We start from the raw sequence: 27,546 nt of genomic DNA, 5'->3' as shown, positions 1-27,546 counted from the left end.
TTTTTGAGACAGAGTTTCATTCTGTCACCCAGGCTGGAGTCCAGTGGTGCGATCTCAGCTCACTGCAACCTCTGCCTCCCAGGTTCAAGCTAATCTGGTGACTCAGTCTCCTGAGTAGCTAGGATTACAGACATGCATCACCATGCAAAAATTTGTGCCCAGCTAATTTTTGTATACTTAGTAGAGACGGGGTTTTGTCATGTTGGCCAGGCTAGTCTCGAACTCCTGGCCTCAAGTGATCTGCCCACCTCGGCTTCCCAAAGGGCTGGGGTTACAGGTGTGAGCCACTGCACTCAGCCTCAAAGTTAGTTTTCTATCAAGTATATTCATATTGCTATTTTTAAAAAGTATGCTATATAGGAAACAAAAAAATAAGCCATGTTGAATGAAGAAACACTCCTTAAGTTAGGTAGATTCTCACAGATCCTCGGATCCTACACCTAACTGAGGTAGAGTAGCAAGAATGATGAAAGATTATACACGAAACAACACCAAAAAAAAATCTAATATCTTTACTTTTTCCTATTAAAGTGTTAACAAAAAATACTGCCAGGACCTGATGATAGTACTGACAATTCTCTTCCAAATATAAATTCTGAAAAATATACACCTACATAATAATGCCTAATTAAAATACTTAAAATAATATTTGCTATCACACCCAAAGTTATAGAAGGTTTATATAACTAAACCAAGTAACATAAATTAAATTTCATTTAGAACTATAAGGAAGCTTACCTAACTGAAGAAAGCACAAGAAAATTCTGAAAAGCAAAAGGGAAGTTCTTATAGGTTCATTTCCCAGAAAAATTAAAAAAAAAAAAAAAACAAAAAAAGCTAACCAGAAAAACAGCAGATGCTCTGTGATAGTCAAAAATTGAGTAAACCAGGAAATGATTTATTTCCTGGTAGAATAAAATCTAAAGGAGAATTGAGTCCTAAGAAATTAAAATTGCCATCGGCCCCAAAGAAAAGTTTCAGTTGCATCTGTGAACCAAATATATCTCAGAATCTACTTAAATAACCTTTAAAAGTATTTGCCATTTTCATAGGAGAAAAAAAGAAAATTAATATGTATATAACAAACTGAGAGGCAAAATTGAAAAAAAAGAAAAAAACTCTCTAAAAAACCATAAAGTATATACTTAGCTTTATTTTTCTCAACTATCCCAAATTGAAAATATTATGCCAAACAACTTACAACAAAGTTTTATATCATTATAATCATTTTGGTTGTATATTAATAAAGTATATTGGTACCTCCATTTTAGCATTTGTCCACCGAGGTATTTCTACAATCATATTAAACAGATTCTGCAGTTAAAAACAAAACAAAGAGAGAACATTAAAAATTTGACCTTTTATTTTTTCCGTTACCTCCTTTACAAGAATGCTTTAGATGCTTCTCCCCCACAAAAAAAAAAAAAAAAATGTTTACAATCTCCATCAGACATCTACCTATGCCTTAAATTTTTTCTAGAAATTAGAGTTGTCTAAAACAAAGCCAAATTTAGGCCACCATGTCACTTGAGCACTAATACACAGTGTCAGAGGTTACAAGTCTGAGAACATCTTTGATGTATAGTGACAAAACTAGAATGGAGTCAAGAAATGTGTTTCAATTTTTATTTTCCAACTAAAATAGAAGTGAGAGAACCTGTCCCTCATGTAAGGATTCAGTCTCACTTTTCCAATCTGTAAAGTAAGTGTGATAATCTCTGTCCCACTCACCACACAAGGTTGTTATGAAGACCAATGGCAATATACAGAAAATTATGACACAAAATATATTTTAAAATGATAAAACAATAATTAAATCCAAGTTACAGTCACAGCGTAAAATTAAGGACATAAGTACAGCTATTACAGAGATCACAAAGAGCTACACTAAATATTCTAGACTTAGTTTGCATATCTAGTGAGTTCAGACTCCCTAACGTTACGAACTGACTATGGCTTCACTTTTTTTTTTCTTTTTAATTCCTGAACTTTGTAGAATGCTTACACCAAAGGAGACCCTAGGTCAATGACAAGTAAAAATAATTCCCTACAGTTTGCCTTACAAAGAGAAAGTCTTAAGGTTAAAGACGATTTGCACACATTTTGACATTAGTAACTAACAATTTATCAGGGAAACAATGATGGTTTAAAACACTGTACTCCAAGGGTAGCCAAGAAGGACCAGGGTCAGTCTGCAAACTGATTGTTACTGGCTCATTTACAAACATTGGTAGCAATTAAAAAGAGCAATTTTTATACCTGTTGAATCTAATAATAAAAAATTGGAACCTGAATTACACTTTCCTTTGTTTTTTCCCTCCCAAGATGGAGTCTTGCTCTGTCACCCAGGCTGGAGTGCAGCAGCACGATCTCAGCTCACTGCAACCTCCACCTCCCGGGTTCAAGCAATTCTCCAGCCTCAGCCTCTGAGTAGCTGGGATTATAGGCGCCCGCCAGCACACCCAGCTAATTTTTGTATTCTTAGTAGAGACAAGGTTTCACCATGTTGGCCAGGCTGGTCTTGAACTCTTGATCTCATGATCTGCCCGCCTCAGCCTCCCAAAGTGCTGGGATTACAGGCGTGAGCCACCGTGCCAGGCCCACGCTTTTCTAATGATTCATGTTGATTGTATTTTTTTAAAGTATCAGTTTACAACCAATTAGAAATAAACCAGCCAAAAAACTAGTCCTTCATCCCAAATCATTTGAGAAGCAGTGATTTAACATACTTATTTTCGATCAATACCATCTCACCAGCTTCAATCAATTAAAAAAAAAAAGAGTTTCCCAGAGCCCCATCTCTCATCTATCTAAATTAAATTGTTCTGGGTGGAGCCAGGGCACTGCTTATTTTTATAGGCTTTACAAGCAATTTTAATATGCAGCCAAGGCTGGACTAAAGCATTGCTGAACAGTATCACAGAGGTTTTCTAGAGTAACATGGAATGTTGTTATTTCAAAGAATGCTATTTACACAATTAAATGTAGATATATATTGGGCCATAAAAGTAATGATGATTTATATTGTTTTTCTACATAAGACTAAAGGTTACAAATGCCAAAGCTGCAAGCCCATAATGAGATAAACAACAAAGCTGAGAATAAATTCTCAATAACTGTTCCTTAGAAGTATGTCTCATACCTATCTTAGCAACCTTACACATAGTTCTGCTGTTATGTTTCATTTTCTATGCTCTTTCATGAGATACCCCTGCACCTGTTTAAATATGTCTGAAGTAGCTGTAAAAAAGAAAAACCGAAGTAAATGGCAGATGTTCACATAATTTATTCATCCCTGAAAACCTGGTTATAGGAAAACAAATGCTTGCAGATGAATACTCAGAGGTGACCAAGAAGACCAAGCTGGTGACAATCGTTTTACACAATGACACCTACCCAAACTACTCAGATACTTGAATTAGGCCAAATGAACAATAAATGAGGTTTGAATTTTAAGCCTGCAAACCACACTCTCCCTCTTCATTTGCTCCTAATCACTAAGAGCTTATTTCCAACCTGCCTTTCTTCTCTCCAGCTAAAATGCATTTGTCCTGTAATTAATTTTTTAAAGCCAATGCTAGCCTAGTTTTCCTAAGATTAACGTTAATTATAAACCAACAATGGTCTGCCAAATGTGACATGAAAATAAAAAAGACAAAAGGAGCACAAGTCAAATCAGCAAGTTGCGTATGTGGCAAGGACCGTGAACTACTCCTTCAGTCCTTTTCTTTCTCTCCATTTTTTCCTTGTATTTTGTTGCAAAAGTCAAAATACAAAAACTAATAAGACGTATGAAAAAGCAGTCAGTACATTTTATATACATGGGGAAAAGACAGGAAGAAATCACTCTTCTTTCCTCTCTAATCCTGAAAATTTCAAATAAACTCAAATCAGACGGTCTCTATCATAAAAACTGTGTTCTAAGAATTAAATTTTAATTTTAATGTCTGGGATCAGAATATGTTTTTCCCACTAATGTATTTCATTAACCTGAAATAATCGTTTCAGGTTAATACACTAAGTCCCTGGGGATCTAGAAACCCTTGTTCACTCAACATCTAGGGCAGTGGTTCTCAAACTTCATGTCTAGGATGCACCTAGAACACTTGTTAAATACCTAGATGAACCAGGCCCTATCAAGCAGAGAATATGACTTAGTATATAGCAGATGGGGCATGGAATCTGAATTTTTTTTTTTTAATTTATTATTATTATTATACTTTAAGTTGTAGGGTACATGTGCATAACGTGCAGGTTTGTTACATATGTATACTTGTGCCATGTTGGTGTGCTGCACCCATCAACTCATCATTTACATCAGGTATAACTCCCAATGCAATCCCTCCCCCCTCCCCCCTCCCCATGATAGGCCCCGGTGTGTGATGTTCCCCTTCCTGAGTCCAAGTGATCTCATTGTTCAGTTCCCACCTATGAGTGAGAACATGCAGTGTTTGGTTTTCTGTTCTTGTGATAGTTTGCTAAGAATGATGGTTTCCAGCTGCATCCATGTCCCTACAAAGGACACAAACTCATCCTTTTTTATGGCTGCATAGTATTCCATGGTGTATATGTGTCACATTTTCTTAATCCAATCTGTCACTGATGGACGTTTGGGTTGATTCCAAGTCTTTGCTATTGTGAATAGTGCTGCAATAATAATCTGAATTTTTAACAAGCACTCTAAGTGGTTCCAGTGTAGATGGTTCAAGAACCACACCAGTTTAGAAAAATAGAAGATAGATAGCAGGCAAAGGTTGTAGGAATTTAAAGGCTCCCACAGGTATGTTTGGAAGTAGATTCAAATGCTGCAGCTGTAAATTTCAGTTGGGGTAGAGCATAAACGGAAATGAAGCTGGAGAGGTAAAAGAAGACAGGAAGGCAGCAGGAAAAGCTGCCTGGCATCAGAATTAGAGGGATAAAAGGACACTTGTAGCAGAAGATGGAATGACAGATATCAATCAAATGTTCTGGTCCTAAGTCAAGAACTATTAAAGATTTGACGGCCACATATATTTACCTAGATATATTTAGAATGTACATATTTAGAATATATTTATTTTAGCATATAGTTGGTATAAGTGTTTTTCTTCTCCTCTACTCCCAAAAGATTATTGTTCCTGGGTCCTAAAACAGCCCTTCAAACCATCTTCTCTCTTATAATTTAAAGTGAAATATTTCATTTATAATGAAGTACCTTTTACATTAGACCATCTTCCATGATCATTAACTCACTACTAAAATCTGGGTTCCTGTGCTAATTCTCTCAGGTTTTCCCGTTGTAAAATGAAGTGGAAACGAAATACCCAGGACAGTCAAATTCATAAGACAGAAAGTAGAATAGTGGTTCCCAGGGCCTTTGGGGAGGAAAGAGGAAATGAGGAGTTGTTGAATGTGTAGAGTTTCAGCTTGGGATGATGAAAAAGTTCTGGAGATGGATAGTGATGAGGATTCCACACAGTGTGAATGAACTTAATGCGACTAAATTGTACTTTTAAAAAGTTAAAATGGTAAACCTTTTGTTATGAATATTTCACCACAATAAAAAAAAATTAAATGGCAATAGCGGCCCTAGCTGCCTTAAAGAAAAACACCAGAATGCACATGAAAGTCTTTGCAGGGGTAAAAACCTTAGAATCATTTTACAAATGCAAACTATCATCAAGGTATTTAACAAACAATATAGAAGTGATTCACAAAAATAAAAACCTTTGGATATACCTCATATTCATCATTTCGTGCTTTCTTCGTAGGAATGCCATTTTCCTATAAAAGAAAAGACGGTGTTTATGACTATAATATTTCATGAAAGTATACAGTGGTACTGCATAGCAATAAAAATATGACTATTGTATAGACATTCTACACAAAGACTGTCCAGAAATCTGAGTCAACAGAGAACCTACCAAATGCCCACTTCGTTTTCCCCTGAGCATTTGTATCCCCAGAATAGAGCATCGAAATGTTTCATAAAATAAATGATCAGAAAAGCGAAATCTCTTTCAAGTATATTTTCCCAGTTTTTATAAAATAAGCAAAGGCTCTATTCAGTCTTTAAGAAAAGAGTGGTAGTTTCCAGTGATTACGCCTAAAACAGTCATTTCATTATTGAAATGAAGCTCCAGGGAGCATGACTAACAAGCCGTGAAAGTACTCAGCTGCACCTCCTGCCTGTGAATTCTACCAAGGTGTGATTACTACGCCTCCACCAAGCACTTTTTTTCTTTTCCCATTAAACCAAGCACTTTTAAATGAAAACTGACTTCGTGGTGGGTTGGGAAGAAAAATTATGCCATTCACAAATGCTCAACCAGTATGTGTAACGTTTATATATCAAAATGACTACTAATGAAGAAAACAAAACAAACAGAATATCATTATTACAAATCAGCTCTGAAGCATTATTTGTGTGTGTGTGTGTGTGTGTGTGTGTTTGTGTGTGTGTGTGTGTGTATCTTTTTTGAGACGGAGTCTCGCTCTGTCGCCCAGGCTGGAGCACAGTGACCGCGATCTTGGCTCACTGCAAGCTCCGCCTCCCGGGTTCACGCCATTCTCCTGCCTCAGCCTCCGGAGTAGCTGGGACTACAAGCACCCGCCACCATGCCCAGCTAATTTTTTTGTATTTTTAGTAGAGACGGGGTTTCACCGTGTTAGCCAGGATGGCCTGATCTCCTGACCTCGTGATCCGCCCGCCTCGGCCTCCCAAAGTGCTGGGATCACAGGCATGAGCCACCGCACCCAGCCATTATTTTTATTCTTAATACATCACGTCCAGAAGTACAAAGCAAGAGTTTTAATCATTACTGGCTGAGATCTAGGGAAACTTATTTATACAACCACCGTGTGTACCCATTTCCATATCTCCAGAATTCACTGGCATATCCTGTTGTATTTGCCAGCTCTATCATCAATTTTGTCTAATTCCAAATTTCATATTTCCCAAAACCTATCCTCCTTAGACAAAATGTTATTCTCACTGACATGTTTCTAGCTTACTCTCTTTTCCACCTCCACCTCTATCTACTACACGATTCTCAAAAATACGGCTTTATTATTATTGTTGTTATGATGAGGTATACAGATTTTGCTATAGCATACCCCTGACAACACTACCCACCAGTCATATTTTATCTTTCATTTCCCTGTTGTATTTTTATAGCACTTAACATTATCTGACTGACTTGTTTTATGGTTGTCTCCTCCAACTGAGTGGAAACTACATCTATCTTATTTACTACTACTCCCACAGTGCCTAGAACAGTGCCTGGCTCATAATAAGCCTTCAATAACTATTGATTGATTGAATGAATAAATTAATGAATAAGTGAATGCATGCACTTTTGGTCAAAAGCAAAGAGAAGTGTTGGGAGACATGAGATATTTAGGTTTGAAAGTTCAGTGGCCAAAACAAAACACAGGAACACATATACACACACACTCACACACTCGCACGGACACACACAGTAACACAGAGTTCCTTTTGCCTCTAGTTTCCTTCTATTGTCCTGGAGTTGCACACTTAAAAGTAATGAGCTGGAGGCATTACACAAGAGAAGTGAGGAGTACAAACTCTGGAGTTAGAGCACCTAAATCCAATCCCACCTCCAAAACACACGAGATTTGTGATGATGGGCAAGGTACCTAGCCTCATTAACAAAATAAGGGTAATAAATGTAGAGCCAGAAGGATTGTGATAATGCATGTCAAGCAGGGAACACAGTGCCTGGCTAAGCACCACAAGCACTTGATAAATTATCGATATTATTGTACTGCCAGTTCCTTATTCTGAAGAGCTGGGAAGCAGCACGAACCCTACTTCACATTCCATAACCTCACTACGATGCATAATATTCAGCCTCTGAGGTAACACCAAGGTCAGATAACCCTTGCATCTGAAGCAGCCTCCTCACTTCTTCACTGGCTTCTACCCCTACATTGATCTCCCCACATCTGAGAAAACCCAACCCCATTCACCAGTTCCATATAATTTCAACCTGGAATGTGGTCCTGGTTATTTCCTTAATAGTTGTACCCCCTTAAAAAATTTGGTAATTCACTACTTGGAGTTTAAGGAAATAACTTACAACTTAATGATGATCATGAATACTACCAAATACGCCATCTTACCAACTAATCAGGAGAGATCTCAAAATACCCCAACGATTTTGAGGTCCCAAATCAATTATTTTGATTTGATAGCATCAGTTCTCCTGGCATGTTTCACACCCTGACAACTGTCAAGTGATTTTCAGTTCTAAGAGAATAGCTATTCAAACACCATCATTTTTACCCCTGCTTTATTTCTCTAGCACCTGTTTCATAGAGTGGTTAAAGAGCATGAGCTTTGTGGTCAGAAATGCTAATTCCAAAACTAGCTCTGGCATTTACCAGATCTAGACAAGTCAATAAAAATGCCTTGAGCCTCAATGTCCTTGGAAAGAACAATAGCAACTCATAACAATTAAATAACATTATGTTCACACAGTGACTAGCAAATAAAAAATAATCCACAAACATTAGCTGATTATTATAAATAAAGCTCTTGTTAACTTCCTAAATTACTACCCTTAAATCTTTATTTCCTACTGAATTCTAAGTTTTATGGACCAGTAACACCCCATTCTCCCAATTCCTCATGGAAGAATCCTATTCTCATACAAATTTTAATTCATATCAGAGGCTTATGATCCTGTTATAGTAACTCCTGTTTGTCCTCCTGACTTCCAACACTTTTTCCTTTCAAGGTGCTTCCAAAGAGCATCTTATGGTGATACTGGCAGCACACATTTTCATTCCCAAAACAAGTCAAAACAATACCTCTTTAGAGTTCACCTTCAGAGGAATATCATGAAAGGGGGAAATGTAGTGACCAGTTACATCCTCTGCAAAGAAACAAACAAAACAAAACAGAATTAAAGCAACAGACACATTGTTCTGTACAGCAATAATAAATATCCTTATCTACTTTTAAACTTACCCATTTTTTCCAAAGCTAACTTTAACTCCCAACTTAAATTCAACTTTTAAAACTTGCCACAATCTAAGAACCGAAAAGAAATATATACCAGCTAAACCACATTTGGGTTGCTGAAATAATTATCCCTGTGGCTTAAAACACCCAAAGCAGAAAATATCTACAATAGACTAAAACCTAAAATACAAAAAACAAACAAAACCATCACTTTTGAAAAAGAGACTCATAACTAAGTGAATTCTATTAAAACTGATGTCAGTTTCCCCTTGGGGACACCCAACAATAGTATTCCCAATTTCTACCTACTATCCATAGGAAAAAAAAAAAGTCCAAAGTTCCTATTCAATTAAAAGAAAAGAAACATTGTTTCCATTCAATGTGGTGAGGATGCTAGTACTAAAGTAAGCTTAGAACAAAAACAAACTTCACTAACAGAAACTATCTTATCTTAAAAGTTGTATACTAAAATGTATATTTTAAATACTTTCAAAAGTATGTATTATTTAATTAAACACAATGCCTTTTAAATAAATACATTGCACTTTTACTGGAATATATCTGTTTCCAAAAGCTAGGTTTAATAGAGCCCTATAAAATTTTCACTTTGTAATTTCCTAAATCAGGTTGTTTTACTTCTGGCCTGCTACCTGTTTGGCACAATTTTCAAATTTAAATTTCAAGAATATTTAACAAAATAAAACAAAGACTGGCTACATCCCAATAGCAATGAGCACGCCAGCAACCACATCTTGGTTTCTTTCTTTTCTTTTCTTTTTTTTTTTTTTTTTTGAGACAGGGTCTGGAGTGCAGTGGCATGATCATGGCTCACTGCAGCCTCAATCTCCTGGCCTCAAGCCAGCCTCCCACCTCAAGCCTCCAGAGTAGCTGGGATTAGTGGCATGCACCACCACACCCAGCTAAGTTTAAAGTTTTTTGTACAGACAGGGTCTTGCTCTGTTGCCCAGGCTTGTCTCCAACTCCTGAGTTCAAGCAATCCACCCACGTTGGGCCTCCCAAAGTATAGGGATTACAGGTGTGAGCCACTGCACCTGACCCAGATTTTGGTTTTGAAATGCCATTCTCCAGTAAAAGGAACTAGGCCTCCTTGGAGAAAGGCTTGATTCTAATGCTGGAGCAAAGAATACCCAAGATGAGCCTGGAGCATCTTGTAGGGTCAGAAGGCAACCAAGTGCTCAAAAATCAAAAGATTGGAGGTATGGTAAAGGGAAACGTGAACCAATCTGAAACAGGCCAAAGCAGGAACAATTTGAGCAACAAAATTTACAACAAATATGCATGAATCCACACTAATACAAACAAATGATAAAATAAATAAATGAGAGAGAAGAAACAAATCCAAGATTGAGAAACTGTAACAGATTGTTAGACAGTAAGGAAATATGATGACTAAATGCAGTCTGGTATGCTGAACTAGATCCTGGAACAGAAAAACGACATTAGTGGAAAAACGAGTGAAATCCAAATAAAATCTGGAGTTTAGTTAAGGCTATGTGCCAATGTTAGTTTCTTAGTTTTGAAAAACGTACAATGGCAATGGTAAATGATGTTAAGATAATATTAGGGAAAAACTGGGCTGCGGGGTATGGTAGAATCCTGTACTAACTTTGCAGCTTAACCCAATCTAAAATTATTCCAAAATGAAGCTTATTGAACAACAACAACAACAAATAAGCCTTGGCTTCTCCCTAATAAAAACAGAGGCATGGCCGGACACGGTGGCTCACGCTAATCCCAGCACTTTGGGAGGCTGAGGCGGGCAGATCACCTGAGGTCAGGAGTTTGAGACCAGCCTGGTCAACATGGTGAAACCCCATCTGTACTAAAAATACAAAAATTAGCTGGGTGTGGTGGTGCATGCCTGTAATCTCAGCGACTCGGGAAGCTGAGGCAGAAGAATTGCTTGAACCCAGGAGGTGGAGGTTGCAGTGAGCCGAGATCACGCCACTGCACTCCAGCCTGGCGACAGAGCAAGACTCCACCTCAAAAAAAAAAAAAAAAATAGAGGCATATAACTTAACAATGAAGTTGTTAATTTCCACCAATATTTTATTTTCCCCTACCATGCTCTGTGCTTTACCTTAGCACTTATCACTAGAATTAAGTTCTGGAGTTTTTGTAGTTCATTTTTGTTTGTTCTGTTACGCTTTCTATTGGATTTCTAGCATCTGGAAAAGTACCTAGCACTTAATAGGCATCCAATATACACTTGCTGAGCAAATATCTGTTAGATAAATGTCTCTATTACTATTTTTTCCCCTTTAAACTGTTAACAAAATTTTTATTTCCCCACCTTAGCAACAAGGTAATTCCTGAAGGATGTGTGCACAGGTAGGGATAAAAATGAGAAAGAGCACACAAATGGCAAGTACATAAAACTTCGGCTATGGTCTATAAAGTTCTTTGCATCAGTTAAAGGGACGCACTTAAAAAAAACCTCTTCTTTCATATATTAAATCAGATTTCAAATTCTCTGCCTGCTTTTCAAAGTTATCTATGTTATCTATAACCAAAAAAAAGTTATCTATAACAAAAGAACACAAAAAACAAAATTACCAATTTTTTGCATGATTATTTACTTTTCTAAACATAATAGATACTAAAGTGGGCCACATTTACATGTTTTCGATTAAAATAAAATATGGTAATGGGAACTGAAAATGGCGCACTCGCTTTGGCAAACAGTTTGGCTCTTTCTTGTAAAGTTAAACATACAATTAGTATATGACCCAGAAATCCCACCAAGTATTTAACTGAGAAACAAAAACATGTTCACCCAACAATCTCTAAACGTTTACAGCAGCTTTATTCGTAATCACCAAAAACGGTAAACAATGCAAATGTACAACTGGTAAATGGACAAAAATTATGTTACACTCATATAGTCATCTTTTAATCAATGACTAATTACTCCACACTAAAAAGGAATGCACTATTGATACACATAATAAAATGGATGCATCTAAATACATTATATCAGGTGAAAGAAGCTCAACTCAAACAGTTCCATTTACATGACATTCTGGAAAGGCAAAACTATAGGATAAAGTGCAGATCGTCGGTTGGTTGCCAGGGGCTGATGGTAAGAGAGTAGGGTTGACTCTAAAGGGGTCCACAAAAAATTTTGCAGGGAGGGGTAGACGTGTTCTGTACTTTGATTGTGATGCTGTTTACACAAATCTATGTTCTGTCAAAACTCAGAAGTGTCCACAAAAAAAGTAAATTTTGCTGTATGGAATTTTAAAAATAGGTAAATATGGAGCTGAAAGACAACTAGGAGGAGGTTAAGAAGACATACACAGTAAGTCTTCCGAATCTGCAGATTCAAACAATTGCAGATTGAAAATATTCTGCAAATTAAAAAAAAAAATACAACAATAAACAATACAAATAAAACAATACAATATAACAACTATTTACACAGCATTACAAGGCATCAGATATTGTAAGTAATCCAAAGAGGATTAAAAGTAGACAAGAGGGCTCCTTTCTCTTGGTTTCTTTCCCCCCTCCCCGACCCATAAGAAAAAAAAAATAGGAGGAGTGCATAGGTCACATGTAAATACTATGCCCTTTGATATCAGGGACTGGAACATCTGCAAATTTTGGTATCCATGGGGGTTCTAGAACCAATCCCCTGCAAATACAGAGGGACAACTGTAATGTATAAATGGAAGGTCTTATTCCAAGAACAATCATCAATCTGTGATTGTCCTCTCTTCAAGTCACTTAAGTAAAAAAGGTAGAATTCTGAAAAGAAAAAAAATACAATCCTTTAAAAGATTACTTCAATTGTTCATTTGGGACCTATCATTGTCCCAAACCAATTTATCAATTTCAGCTCTAACAATCCAGGAAGTTACACAAACAAGGGAAGTTTGTTATCATGGGGGTAAAAGAAACTTGACAGAAAAGCTAGACTGCCTTTGTAATTAATAGTAAATAAATCTAGGACACTGATTTGGTGTCAAATTTCCCTAAAGATCCAACGCTCTTGTTAACTGTGGACAAGCCCAATACTTATTAAGATGTAAGATCATATATATATACACATAGTTTTCTAGTTGTCATTTGGAAGGTAAAAAGATTACAAATGAGTGAATGGTCTGTATTTACTGACTTACATAACCATATCTACTAGAAGCTATTTCATGAAATAGTATTAATAAATAAAAATGTAATAATGAAGAAAAAGAGTAAAAATATAACTATTCCTAGAAAACAAATATGGCCTTAGATCTCAGATAATGATAATGCTTTAATGGGCAATATATCTATAAATTTGCATAGGAGCAATGACTAGAAAGGTCAAAAGCCTGACTTCTAGTTACTCAGCTTGATAAAAGTGGCAACTGAAGAAAGATGAGGCTCATAAATTTGGAAAGCAGAGCTTTATTTCTCATAAAGGGCTGCAACCTGCAAGCATGCTCAATTGAGCTTCATGCTTCTCCACAGGACCCATGTTCAAAAAATGGTGGTGTTACCATGATCCGAGGGTGGAGTTTTCAGCTCTCTGATGTCAAAAGGTGAAGTGGAAAACATGAAAACCCTCACTGCACATTCTCCATAGATTTGCCAGAACCACTCTTATCAGGAGGGAATGCTGGTGAGTTGTTTTGTGGAAACCACAAAAGGGAGGGGCAGCTGTCAGGCTTTTGGTTGGTATCATCATCTGTGGAGTCTTTTGAAAGGGCTGGTTTCTATTTAGCCCTTAGGGAAGAAAACGTAATGGCAGTTAGTGAGGGAAAGGGCATAAGCAGGCGTATTTGACCTCCCCATTCCAGTCGTGGCCAAGAACTCAGTTTTCAAGGTTTCTCTAGGGTCCCCTTGGCCAAAACGAGACCCATTCAGTCAACTGAGGGGCTCAGAATTTTAGTTTATTTCTCAACAGTTACTCAATTTCTCTGAAGCTTAATTTTCTCAATAGTTTCTTGCACTAAGCAATATGTATTTATAGAGTGTTTCACATGAAAAGGAAATGTACTAGATTTTGGAATACAAAAGTGCTAGACAGTGATCCATACCCATAGCTAAGACAAGACACGTTACATCACTGTCATCATCATCATCACCTAGTAAGTTTAAACACAAAGGCATCCTCTCAGCACTATTAGAGAACTAGACATTTCCCTAAAGTGCAAAAGGATAAGAACTCATTAAAAGTTTTCCAGGGCCAATCATGTTAGTATGCTATTATGTTCCATTTAAAGGGTATTAAAATCCTCTAAAGGTGGATTTAAAGACATGTAGTATCTATCCTGATCCTCTACAAAATGAATAACATAATCTATATGGTACATATGCGCCACAGACAGAGGGATATGGTATATGGAGCAAGCGCTGGGGCAACAGATGCCATTATTTTTAAAGATAGTAGAACTTATCTAGCACTAGGTTAAAAAAAAAAAAAAAAAAAAAGATGGTAGAACTGAAGCACACATCAGACAGCCCTTCCTCAGAACCACAGAATACATTAGTGATACATTTTAGGTTAGAACTTTCTTATCTGAAGCTCAGACTGCTTGTTTCTCAACAGTTGAAAACAAGCTATTGTCAATTTGCTTTTTAAATTACCTATTTTGCTGTTGTTAAGCCAAAGCAATGCAGGTCCATGACTGAAAAAATAAAAGTTTCCACCTCTCACCAGTCTAGTTCCACTTCTGAGAGCAACCCATTTTCAACTCTTTGTATTAGGTCTGGTGGTTACCTTCATCTTTCAAAATAGCATATTTAGTAGTTTTTGTTTATCAACTGTAGAAATTACCTACTGATTCCAATTCTGAGAGAGAGTTTAGTTCAGCCTATTCCGCATAAGTTCTTAATTGACTAATGTTAATACTTCATACCTTTTTATTCCACCAAGTATACTGATACGGTTTGGCTGTGTCCCCACCCAAATCTCATCTTGAATTCCCACGTGTTGTGGGCGGGACTCGGTGGCAGGCAACTGAAACATAGGGGTAAGTCTTTCCTGTGCTGTTCTCGTGATAGCAAGTCTCACGAGATCTGATGATTATATAAGGGGGAGCGTTCTGCACAAGCTCTCTTGTCTGCCACCATATGAGACGTGCCTTTCACCTTCTGCCATGATTGTGAGGCCTTCCCAGCCATGTAAAACTGTAAGTCCAATAAACCTGTTTCATTTGTAAATTCCCCAGTCTTGGGTATGTCTTTATCAGCAGCATGAAAATAGACTAATACAGTAAATTGGTACCAGCAGAGTGAGGTGCTGCCAAAAAGATAACTGAAAACGTGGAAGCAACTTTGGAACGGGGTAACAGGCAGAGTTTGGAACAGTTTGGAGGGCTCTGAAGAAGACAGGAAAATGTGGGAAAGTCTGGAACTCCCGAGAGACTTGTTAAATGGCTTTGACCAAAATGCTGATAATGATATCGACAATGAAATCCAGGTTGAGGTGGTCTCAGATGGAGATGAGGAACTTGTTGGGAACTGGAGCAAAGGTGATTCTTGATAGTTTTAGCAAAGAGACTGGCGGCATTGTGCCCCTGCCCTAGAGATCTGTGGAACTTTGAACTTGAGAGAGATGATTCAGGGTATCTAGTGGAGGAAGAAATTTCTAAGCAGCAAAGCATCCAATAGGTGACTTGGGTGCTGTTAAAAGCACTCATAGCCTAAAAATTTGGAAAATTTGCAGCCTGACAATGTGATAGAAAAGAAAATCCCATTTTTTGAGAAGAAATTCAAGCTGGCTGCAGAAATTTGCATAAGTAACGAGGGGCCAAATGTTCATCCCCAAGACAATGATTAAAATGTCTCCAGCGCATGTCAAGAGGCCTTCACAGCAGCCCTCCCATCACAGGTCCTGAGGCCTAGGAGGAAAAGGTGGTTTGGTGGGGCCCAGGGTCCCTCTGCTGTGTGCAGCCTAGGGAGCTGGTACCCTGCATCCCAGGCAGTCCAGCCCTGGCTAAAACGGGCCAAGGTACAGCTTGTGTTTTCGCTTCAGAGGGTGGAAACCCCAAGCCTTGGCAGCTTCCAAGTGGTGTTGAGCCTGCGGGTGCTTGGAAGTCAAGAATTGAGGTTTGGGACCTCTGTCTAGATTTCAGAAGGTGTATGGAAATGCCTGAATGCCCAGGCAAAAGTTTGCTGCAGTGGCAGGGCCCTCATTGAGAACCTCTGCTAGAGCAGTGTAGAAGGGAAATAAGAGATCACAGATCCCATACAGAGTCCCTACTGGGGCACTGCCTAGTGGAGCTGTGAGAAGAGGGCCACTGTCCTCCAGACCCCAGAATGGTAGATCCACTGTCAACAGCTTGCACCATGTACCCGGAAAAGCCACCGACATTCAATGCCAGCCCACGAAAGCAGCAAGGAGGGGGACTATACCCTGCAAAGTCACAGGGGCGGAGCTGCCCAAGACCATGGAAACCCACCTCTTGCATCAGCGTGACCTGGATGTGAGACATGGAGTCAAAGGAGATCATTTTGGAGCTTTAAGATTTGATTGCTCTGCTGGGGCCTGTAGCCCCTTTGTTTTGGCCAACTTCTCCCATCTGGAACGGTTTGTTTACCCAATACCTGTGCCCCCATCGTATCTAGGAAGTAACTAACTTGCTTTTGATTTTACAGGCTCATAGGTGGAAGGGACTTGCCTTGTCTCGGATGAGACTGTGGACTGCAGACTTGAGTTAATGTTGAAATGAGTTAAGACTTTGGGGCACTGTTGGGAAGGCATGATTGGTTTGAAATGTGAGGACATGAGATTTGAGAGGGGCCAGGGGCAGAATGATATGGTTTGGCTGGCTCGTCTTGAATTCCCAGGAGTTGTGGGAGGGACCCCGGTGGGAGGTACTTGGATCATGGGGGCAAGTCTTTCCTGTGCTGTTCTTGTGACAGTAAGTCTCACGAGATCTGATGATTACATAAGGGGGAATTCCCCTGCACTAGCTCTCTTCTCTTGTCTGCCACCATATGATACATGCCTTTCACCTCCTGCCATGATTATGAGGCCTCCCCAGCCATGTGGAACCGTAAGTCCAATAAACCTGTTTCTTTTGTAAATTGCCCAGTCTCAGGTATGTCTTTATCAGCAGTGTGAAAACAAACTAATACAAATATATAGTATTTCTTGACATAAATAACCTGCCTTTTACCTCCCTTTCTTCATTCTTCTAATTTCTGTCTTCTGTCCTTTTATTTTTTCATGGCAAGGCTGACAGAATGTTCTGTAATCATATTGAATTTTCTATGCATTTCCTATTATATATATCCAAAATTTCTCTTAGATAAGAAAAACTTGGAATGCTCATTAAAATGTAGATCCCTGAACCACCATCCTACATCTAGTGAAGCAAAATCTCAAGGAGAAACGAATATCTGTATTTTTAGCAAACATCCCAAATAATTCTTACACTCAGGTGTGTGAGAAGCATTCTCTATGTGTCTATTTTTGGTGAGGAGGATACTATAATTAAATTTCCTTTTTTGGTTGAGCTTCTATTTTTCTTTGTGCTTCTAATTATCTTTCTTACATTGTCATAATCACATCTATAAATTATTCCAATGCCTCACGGATATCATCAAAATTATGGAATCTTCTCCTTACCCAAACAGCTCCCTCAGGAGCCCTCTATCCTCAGGCTACAATATGAACTGGATGCTTTCTGGGCATTCTAAGACTGCTTCTTTGCTCTCCAGCGTAGATCTATCATTTTCTGGATCCCATGCATTCATGTTTTTTGGTTTACTTGTCTTGCAGAAGCATATTCCTAATAAGTGTTCTGTAAGAAGGAATGCGTGTGAGGCCAATTTCTCAAGTTGTTAAATGTCTAAAATGTCTTTACTTAGTTCTCACTCCAGATTGACAGCTGGCTAGGTAGAGAATTCTAGGAGGAAAATTCTTTTCCCTCAGAATTTCAAAGGCATTACTCCAGTCTTTGAGCATTCAGTGTTGCAGGCCTATTATTTAACCACTCCCAAGCCCTGCACCCAGCAAGACATGTAGGATTCTCTCAATAGTTGTATAATAATGTCACTGGGAGGTCAGAACACTTAGGTCCTTCAATTCTTAGATTTTTTTTCTATTATCCCTTTTACAATTTCTTCTCCATTTTGTTTGTTCTTTCCTTCTGAAACCCATATGAGTCAAATGTTGGATTTTCTGGATTCAATCTCTATGTCACTTCTTCTTGCCTCCTTTATCTCTGATGTTTTGTTCTACTTTCTGATAAGATTTCTTTCCCTTATCTTCTAATTCATCTATATTCATTTTTTAGGACTGCTGTAACAAACTACCACAAACTTCATGGCTTAAAACAGAACACCATTCAACCCACTACACCTTCTACTGAGTTACTTGTTTTAACAAGTTATTTGTTAAAGAGGTCTTAGTCTTGATTGCCATTTCTTCACAGCCCACTCCTTCCTTTCCTTTATAACAGATGTAACAAAGAACACCCATTTGACCTTTTAAAATTCAAGTTTCTTGTTTTTCCCATTTAATTTTTAAGTTTTCCTTGAATTCATTCAGTAAATATTTATTGAACATACGCACTGTACTAAGCATGGTTCTAGATACTAGATACAAATTCCAATTCCCTGCTCTTATGGAAATCACATTCTAGTTGGGGAGCAAAAGAATTGATTATGTGTTTATTCTATCACATATCATAAGCACTATAAAGATAAAGGAAAACAAATTAGGGAAAGTGAAGAATGAATAATTACCAGTGGCAAATCCCTATGGCTCTGCAACAACCTCAATTCTTGCCTCCTCAGAAGAAAGAATTCAACTGAGGGACAGAAGCAGAAGGAGAGGCCAAGGCAAGTTTTAGAGATGGAATGAGTTTATTATCATAAAAGGCTTTAAAGCAGGAACAAAGGGAAGGAAGGTACACCTGGAAGAGGGCAAAGTGAGCAACCTGAACAGACGAATGCACGGTTTGACATTTCGACGTAGGGTTTTATACATTGGCATACTTCCGGGATCTTGTGTCCCATCTCCCGAGTCTTCCCTTGGAGCAGGCTGTCTGTACACACAGTAGCCTCCTAGCACTTGGGAAGGGGACCAAGTGCAACGTGTTTACTGGAGTTGTACGCATGTTCACCTGAGGTGTTCTTCCCTTACCAGTCGAATGTCCCTAGGGGGTCATATACGAAACTCTGCCATTTTGTTCTTAATGTTCTCAAATGCTTGAGTCCACTCACCCAGTTCCTTAGGTCTCATGGGAAGCTGCTGACCACAAGCTTCGGATGCTTCTGTTTATTTGGAGACTACCTTTCCCTGGTGCAGGCTGCAACCAATTAATATTTTAGAGAAACAGTTAACAACTGCCTGACCATCACCTGATGGTTGCCTGTCATTCCTGGTGTGTGGTGAGGGAGAGGAGCCCTTTTCTGCCCTGCTCATGCCTGACTAGCTACCTACTGTAATAGAAGGAGTAATATTTGATATCGAATGGTCAGGGAAGATCTCTCTGGTGGGCAACAGTTCAGCACAGATCTGAATGAAGTGAGGGAAGAGATCAAGCAGACCTCTAGGGAGGAGCACTGAAGGCATAAAAAGCACAGGTGTGCAGAGGAAAGAACATACATGGCATGTCTGAGAAACAGCAAGGAGGCCAGGATGGCAGGAGGACATTGATCAAAAGGAAAAGTGGCAAGCAATGAATTCAGAGAGGAGCCCAGTATTAGATCCAGTAGGACCTTGCATACTATGATACATATTTCAAAAAAATTTTTGAGTGAAATGGAAAGCCACTGGCATTTTCAGCAGAGCTTGGACATGATCTGACTTACATTTTAAAAGGATCAAGGTGATTGCTGTATGGAAAGTAGACTATACAGGGATAAGGGTGGAAGCAGGGTGAAGAATCAGGAGGTTACTACAATTGATCAAGGTGTATGATGGTGACACAGAGAAACTGACAAGGGTGGAAGTGGAGAGAAGGAATTATCTTTTGGTACATTTCAAAAAATATGCTAATGAGTTAGCTGTGGGATAAGAGTAAAAAGTGACAAGAATGATTCCCAAGTTATGGGTTAGCAACTAAAGACAGAGAAAGAAACAAGTTTGGTGGGAATGGGGGATCAGGAGTTCTGTGTTGTACTGTTAATCTTGAGTTGTATCTTAAATATTTCGGTAGAAACACAGAGTAGAAAGCTGGATGTGTAAATTCTGAGTTCAAGAAGAGACTGGGGCTAATGTTGTAAATCTGGGAATTATAAAGTGTCTAACACTATGGGACCTGATGGGATCACCTAGAGTGACAGCAATGGTCAGCAAACTCTGGCTCATGGGCTAAATCTGTCACATGGCCTGGTTTTATTTCTGTAAATACAGTTTTATTGGAACATAACCACAGCCATACTTTTACTGTCCATGGCTGCATGTTACAAAGGCAGAGCTGAGGAGTTGTGACAGAGAGTGAATGGTTTGCAAAACCTGAAGTATTTCTTATCTGGCCCTTTACAGAAAAGTTCGCCAACCCCTGCCCTAGAGAGGCAGTATAGAGAGAGAACTGGGCTGAGGATTGAGCCCTGGGCACTTCAAAGGTTAGAGTTCAGAAATATGACAAAGGTTCAGCAAGGGAGAATGTGAAGGAGAAGCATCAAAACTAAGACAAAGTGCCTTCCCAGTGGAAAGCAGTTTCCTCTGGGAAAGACAAAAAAAGTGTTTCAAAGAGAAAGCGATCAACTGTAAAAATTACCGCTGATTGGTCATATGAGGACTTCAAACTGACCATTAAGGTTGCAGCATGGAGGTGACAGGTAGCCCTGACAAAAAGCAGTTTGGTAGAACAGTAGTAATGAAAGCCTAACTTAGGTGATCCTTGGCTATTTGGTTTATATTAAAGAGACTAGAAAACAATGACTGGGAGCTCTATGTTCCCACAGAAATGAATGGGTAGGAGGCTGGTTGTTATGCTGGGGTCCCCAAATGCCAGCATGCAGAGTACTGCTGGGGCACCAACACCATCAGGGGTCCTACTTCCCTCTCAGCTCTTCATTCAACTTTTATAGGTGGAACTAGCACACCCCTCATGCATTAGACCTGCATGGGAAATATTTGTGTACTATTTGTAATACAACTTAAACTAATCCCCCTGTGTTAAGTTCTACATCCATCTAACTCTCTATCCTATCTGATATCAACACACCCACAACCTCTCTGAGGTTCTGCAGCAGCTCGGCTTCTTCCTAAACTACGTCCCCTGAACACATATACTTAAGCTGGGACTTCTTCCACGCTGCTTCATTAATAACCATACCTCCATCGGTTTTTTCATCTTTTATACATATTTCAAAATCTCAAGCTTTGGTGGCTCCTTCTTATCTGTTGTTTTAGGGTTACCCTTTCTTACCCTCACTATCACTTTAATAGGATATTTATTATAGGGGAAAAGAGATAAATGATTTTAGTCACTGCGTCATTTTTGCCTTGGCATTTTCACTGTTGTCAAAAATCAGATTGTGTCCTTAGGCATTAATTGCTAACCTCTATCAGGCCCATCAATCTACAAGATATTGCCAAACAGTGATCAAAATTTTCCCTTCAACTGGTTTGAGATTGGATTTTATTCTAGCATTTCCTAAGTTATCTATGTCATTCTTTCTCTCACAAGAGCAAGTTGTATCAGGATGAAAGTTTATTATTTACACTAGAGCAAGTGAAAAAATTGAATGGAATGTGAAAACCATACCTAATTTTATGTATCTATACCAGACAGCTAAATGCATGCCATATACCAACATATGATGACACACTATTACAAAACCACTTATAGAGATTCTTACTGGAAGTTTCAGCAATGACTGAAGCTAGCTTTGTTTTATTTTCTGATAAAAAGATTGAGAAATGTAAAGAAGCCTAAAAACTTCAATAAAAATGCTTCCTCTGTTCCATGTAGATCACACAATTCCTATTTCACAGCATTCATATAGAAAACGTTAAAGGTTTTAAGGACTGAAAAATCAAATAAAATACTTTTTCTACATTCACACAAAACCCATTGTGTTCTATTATATCAGTTGAAGTTCTATGACATAGGTCAACTTTAAAAAGTTACAGAAACTCATATTTAAGACTCAAACATATTTTGTGGATTATTCACGGGAAGTTCTCTTTTAAGTCCAAAGATAGAACACTTTCAATGGCAGATTCCACCTACTACCCAGATGACGTAAAGAAAACTTACAGTAATTTCAACACAAGCACATGCTTACTGTAAGTGACAAAGTAAATTAATTTTAAAGAATGGCTTGGTTCATTTCCAGACTAAATAAAAGCAACTTGAATTATCCACAGCACTATTTCTCTCAGTAAACCAGTTGCCTGTCCCATAATAACAAAATTCCAAATTATGGAAAGCATAGCTTTTCCCTATCCTCGGAGAAAAGTTTGAAATCTAAAATAAAATTTCAAGTTATTAACAAAACAAAACAAAAACACCCAAGATATCAAAGGAATATATGCAGTGTTAGGTCTTTGGCTCAATATAAGTGAATCTAACTTCATTATGATTTCACAGTTAATTCAAAAGACTGCAAGTACCCATTAAAACTTTAAGATCTAGGAAGCCGGGCACAGTGGTGCATGCCTGTAGTCCCAGCTACCCAGGAGGCAGAGGTGAGAGTATCGTTTGAGCTGGGGAGGTCAAGGCTGCAGTGAGTCGTGAGTGCACAACAAACCAAACAAAAATAAATAAAATGAATAAACAACAGCAACAAAAACCCCTCTGAAACCTGTAATTTAATAGGAACACTTTCAAAATAATCAATTCTATCCACATCCCTTATTTTCTCCCTTCACAGAATGTAACAATAAGATTTTAGTCTAATGCCTTAAAGTCAAAAGGGAAAAATAAATAACATTTATTAAATACCTATCATGTGTGAGACACTGATAATTATACACATAGTCTCATTTAACTGCCACAGCAATTCTATAAAATTACTAGTGCTTTCCCCATTTTATTTACGGAGAAACTGAGCTACCGGATGTCATCTGAGGTAAGGGATGCCATCTGGTGGTTAATTCAGTTGAGTGACTTGTCCAAGATGGTAGTCAGGACTACAACTTAAGTGGTTTGACTATTAGTCTAGAACTGTTACAGCACAGTTGCTTCTGGAAGTTGCAGAAATCATAACCGTGGTGTCACTAAGATGTTAACAAATGTTCTGAGAAATAAGTACTCTGTGGTTCAGGTTTCGGAGAAGTTACATCCGAATTTTCCAGAACTTCAATAGGCAAATTACTCTTCAAAAAAGCAATAAAATGGGACGTATTCTAATTTATTAAACCATGAAACCCCCTGTTTTAAAGAAAACCTAGTAATACACCATGGGATGCTTGTGTTCAACTAAGCAGTTCGGAAAATGATCATCTGGTCCAATCTCCTCATTCCGTGGTTTAAAACAATGAGATGCAGGGAGGTGAAGTGACAGCAAGATACCAACAGGGTCAGGGCTGGCACAAGGAGGCCTGATGATTCCCACCAGGATACTCTTTCCCCTAATCATCCTGTCTCACTGTTTCTACAGAGCTTAACACCAATTTTTTTAAAGTATTACATGAATCACTTATTCTGATTTTACTGAATGACAGTAAAGAGAAACCATTTACAGACATGAAGCTAGAAAATGTTCTACCTCCCAATGCACTAGTATTTCAGAGACTTGGAATATATCTGGAAATGTGGAAAATGATTCCACTTCAGTAACAATGAATAACAAGTTTAGGCCAAGTAGTACTACACTCATATTTGTCTTTGAAGTGAGACATTAGTCCACCCTAGTACTGCATACAGACATACTGAGTAAAAAACATCCAATCTGTGACCATCTTTATAAAGGGTAATTTGTTCATTGTTTTCCCCTTACCCCATTCGCCCTAGAGTGGCTTCCTTTCACTTTGCCTTACCCCTTCTAGCAGGTAGTAAACGGTCCTGGCCAGTGACGCCATCTGGCGGTTCGTTCAGAAACTGTTTAACCAACACACTTTCCAATCAGGATCTCACCATCTGGACCCTCTCCAAAACCACACTCCCCTTTCTTCCAATTTTTGCCCATTTACCTTAGTAAAATCGGCTTTTCTTCTTTCCTGTGCTGTTTATCCAGCTGAATAAAAACGTATTTTATTTGTGGCACTCTAGTTACAGAAAAATCATGAGTTCTAAGTACATTTGAAGCTAAAGAAACAAACCAACAAGAAGAGGCCAACATAATCCCGAAAATGCCCCCATTCGACATCCTGTCCTAATAGAGACTGTTAGAATCTCCATTATTCATCCAATGCCTTCAGGGAATACCAGTGCTGAGAAGAACCTTGAGGATCATCACTTCAAGGTCAAATGCTTCATTTTACGGCTGAAGAAACTGGCTCTGTGAAAAAGAATTGAAGTAACCACCCACCCAACAGCACACAGCGAGTTAATGGCAGAGCCAAGATTATGGCCTAGGACTCCCCATTCCAAATCCGGTACTGGGTCAACTACTCTGTGCGTGCCAGGCTTCTCAAGCCTGTTTTTGCTCAACCAGTGTATTTACTTTTTCCATAATTAATTATAGTAATATTGCGAATCTCTGTACTATGCCTAACAGTGTCTAGCACACTTCATATTGATTATTTGGGTATCTATTAATTACTGTAGTTATTGCAAATCTAGAAGACTTGCGGCAGACAGGCTTTTTTTTTTTTAAATCTGCTTAAAAAGTGAACTGCCACTTTAAACATTGTTTCTATGACTATTCCCATTATTCATCATATGGTAACCTTTTGGAACACAATCCATTCAGAAATTTGAGACTTCCTGTTCACCTGATTAGTCGTAACCAAAGACAGAAGAAAATATGTGGCACAGGGTGAAAACTGCAACCAATTTTGAAGAAAACAGAAATTCTAGTACTAGTTGCATTATAATCACACTTTAGGCAAACTTGTCTTCTCTCCCACAAAATAATCCTCGACCCTAAACTCATGTAGGATAACTGCAAATCCTTCATAAATTACAAATATCTATAATGATTATAGTTATTAATAGTAATTTATATTTTAGGCCCTGTGACTAATCACTTTACATATACAATGTCATGTAATTCTTGCAGCCCTATTTTACAGATGGAAAAAACAAGGCTTAGCAACTTAAACTCGTTCGGGGTCACAGAGTTAAGACCTGAAGAACTCGGAGGGCCTGCTTAGAAGTGAAAGCCTCCAGGGCCAGTGCTCCGAAAAGGGGAGCAATAATGCAAGGCCCACTTTGATACTACCACTCCAAGGCTCTGCAGTCAGTGGGGCGTGAAGGCAAGCGACCAAGATCGCTATTTTCAGTTACATTTAACGTACACAGTGAAACAATGGGGTACACGGAAGACCTGGGTCCTTTCTCTGAGCTGGACAACTCAGGGACCACCCCCCCCCTCAAGTCGCTTAGCCCTCTGGGCTGTTCAACTTGGGGAGGAAAAGGGGCTGCCCCGGGGCCAACGAGGCTTTGGATGGTGGATCATATTCAGGGTGTAAACCTGTGCGTACCGAGTTAAGCTTCTGGGAAAGAACCTTCATCAGAGTCCCTCCAAAAAAGAAGACACGCTGGATTAGGCATCTGCAAAGTTCCGCCCGCCTCTCCGACGTCAGGGAGCTCCCGCAGTAGGAGCTTTCTTACGCCACTAGAAAGGCCGGCGTGTGGGCGGGCTCTGCCTTCCCTTCCTCACTAAATTGTGTGAACCGAGAACCGCGGCCTGGCCGGCTAATGGCTGCGGGCCGCCGCGGGGTGGCCGCTAGCACTCTGCCCACCCCTCGGGGAGGGCGGCTGGCAGGGCACAGGGCGCTGTGTACCCCCGGCCGGCAGCCCTGAGCCTCTGCGCTCGCTTTGGGGTCTTGATCCGCCGTCTCCTCGCTGTCAGTTCTCGTGACTCGGTGCGCGCTCCGGCGAGAAAGAAGGTTGCCTGGACCGCGCAGCTACCGCCGAGGGCCCCAAAAAGAGAGACAGGGGAGACCGCGCGGGGCGCCGCAAGTGTCCCCTATTCCATCCCCCACCCAGGTTTCTCCGGTGCGCCGCTCAGCGAACCTCCACGAGCTACTTACTGAAGAAGAGGCGATAATTCTGCGAGCAGGGCTGGCCGCGCTCCTCGGTGTGGTACAGGGCCATAGCACGGCGCGGCCCGGTCCCAGCACTGGTCCCCAACCGCAGGCACGCAGCGGCGGGGGCACCCGTGCGCAGCAGCCGCAGCAGCGCTCTCATGGCGTCAATGACGGTCCGGCTGTGCGCGCGGAGCTACCAGGGGACCCGACCCGGCCGCGCGCCGGTGCCCCCTACCGTCCGGAGTCATCCCTCCCGCCCCGGCGCTTGGGCTACGATCCTGGTGCCTGCCAGTGAATCTGGGCCACCAGCCAGTTGCGCGCACTGTGCCCTCAGCGAGGCCGCAGCTCAAAGACGAGTAAGACAAGACCCACCACCCCTGAAGCGCTCAGTGCCACTTGTTAATTTATACATTTATTCATGCCTTCATTTATCCCGTCAAGATTTGCTATCATGATTTTTTATTACAGTGATGTAATATTGAGTGATTACTCTGTGCCAGGAACTGCTCTAGACCCCGTCCAATATAGGAGATGAGCGCACATGCACACAAAGACATCACTATAAGACAAAATGATCAGGCCACCACGTGAAAACGTGACGTTGACACCGACGTATAGAGCAAAAAAACCCTAAGTAGCTTACTCAAATGCCATCTTCTCCATGAGACCATTTCCCAACCCATAGAGATGATTTATCCTTTCCTTTTTTTGTTGTTGTTGTTGTTTTTGTTTTTGAGACAGTCTCACACTGTTGCCTGGGCTGGAATGCAATGGCGCAATCTCGGCTTACTACAACCTCCGCCACCTGGGTTCAAGCGATTCTCCTGCCTCACCCTCCCGAGTAACTGGGATTATAGGCACGCGTCACCACGCCTGGCTAATTTTTGTATTTTTAGTAGAGACGGGGTTTCTCCATGTTGGTCAGGCTGGTCTCGAACTCTTGACCTACGGTGATCCGCCTGCCTTGGCCTCCCAAAGTGCTGGGATTACAGGCGTGAACCACCACGCCCGGCTGGGAGAATGGATATTGTAGAACATCAGTACTCTGCCCCTATTGTAGAACACCAGTACTCTGCCCCAAGTGTCATTTTATTTTTTTCTAGTCCATCTTCTTTGGGACTATCATCATCTAGACCACTTTCCTACTGGGCAACCAGGTTCTTTCAGCATCTCCAATTATCGTGTGATCATTAAAATTGAGAAACTGGTCTACCCAGGTTCCAGAAAGGATCCCTAGGAGATGTTGTGACCAGCTACTTAGAGACTCTCTACTAAGATTATAGATACTAAAATGTTTTTGTCAACAGTGGTAGCTTTGTAATGTGTCAACATGAATAGGCACAACTATAAGGCAAATGCTCCCATAAAAAGGAGAGAAAATCTCTTTTGTGCATATATCACACAGTTGTATAATTTTATTGTTTCTTTATGTTGGAAAAAAAGCTTAATTTTTCTATTAACTTTTGAAGATTAGATATTTGAATAAGACAAATTCCTATGGAGGCAGGGTTGTGGGCTAATT

General features: G+C 39.6%; 1 protein-coding gene across 6 annotated transcripts in view; it reads right to left on the bottom strand.

Annotated features, from left to right (window-relative positions):
- The window catches only part of PPA2 (pyrophosphatase (inorganic) 2), a 106,480-nt gene extending 80,273 nt beyond the window's left edge, over positions 1-26,207 (bottom strand). For 3 of the 6 annotated variants that reach the window (XM_011966326.1, XM_011966328.1, XM_011966329.1), the window contains exons 1-4: positions 26,028-26,207; positions 8,815-8,879; positions 5,719-5,763; positions 1,261-1,314 (exon numbers count right to left, since the gene is read on the bottom strand). In XM_011966326.1, the coding sequence (XP_011821716.1) occupies positions 1,261-1,314; positions 5,719-5,763; positions 8,815-8,879; positions 26,028-26,184 (321 nt within the window). In that variant the 5' untranslated portion in view covers positions 26,185-26,207. The remainder of the gene's footprint in view (positions 1-1,260; positions 1,315-5,718; positions 5,764-8,814; positions 8,880-26,027) is intronic. The other 3 variants (XM_011966327.1, XM_011966330.1, XM_011966331.1) reach the window with 3 other exon arrangements.
- Positions 26,208-27,546: the final 1,339 nt, after the last annotated feature.

Source organism: Mandrillus leucophaeus, unplaced genomic scaffold (assembly GCF_000951045.1).
Source record: "Mandrillus leucophaeus isolate KB7577 unplaced genomic scaffold, Mleu.le_1.0 Scaffold756, whole genome shotgun sequence".
In the NCBI taxonomy this organism is placed as follows: domain Eukaryota; kingdom Metazoa; phylum Chordata; class Mammalia; order Primates; family Cercopithecidae; genus Mandrillus; species Mandrillus leucophaeus.
Note: the sequence above shows the minus strand (reverse complement) of the source record. Positions and strands in the feature narration are given on the sequence as shown.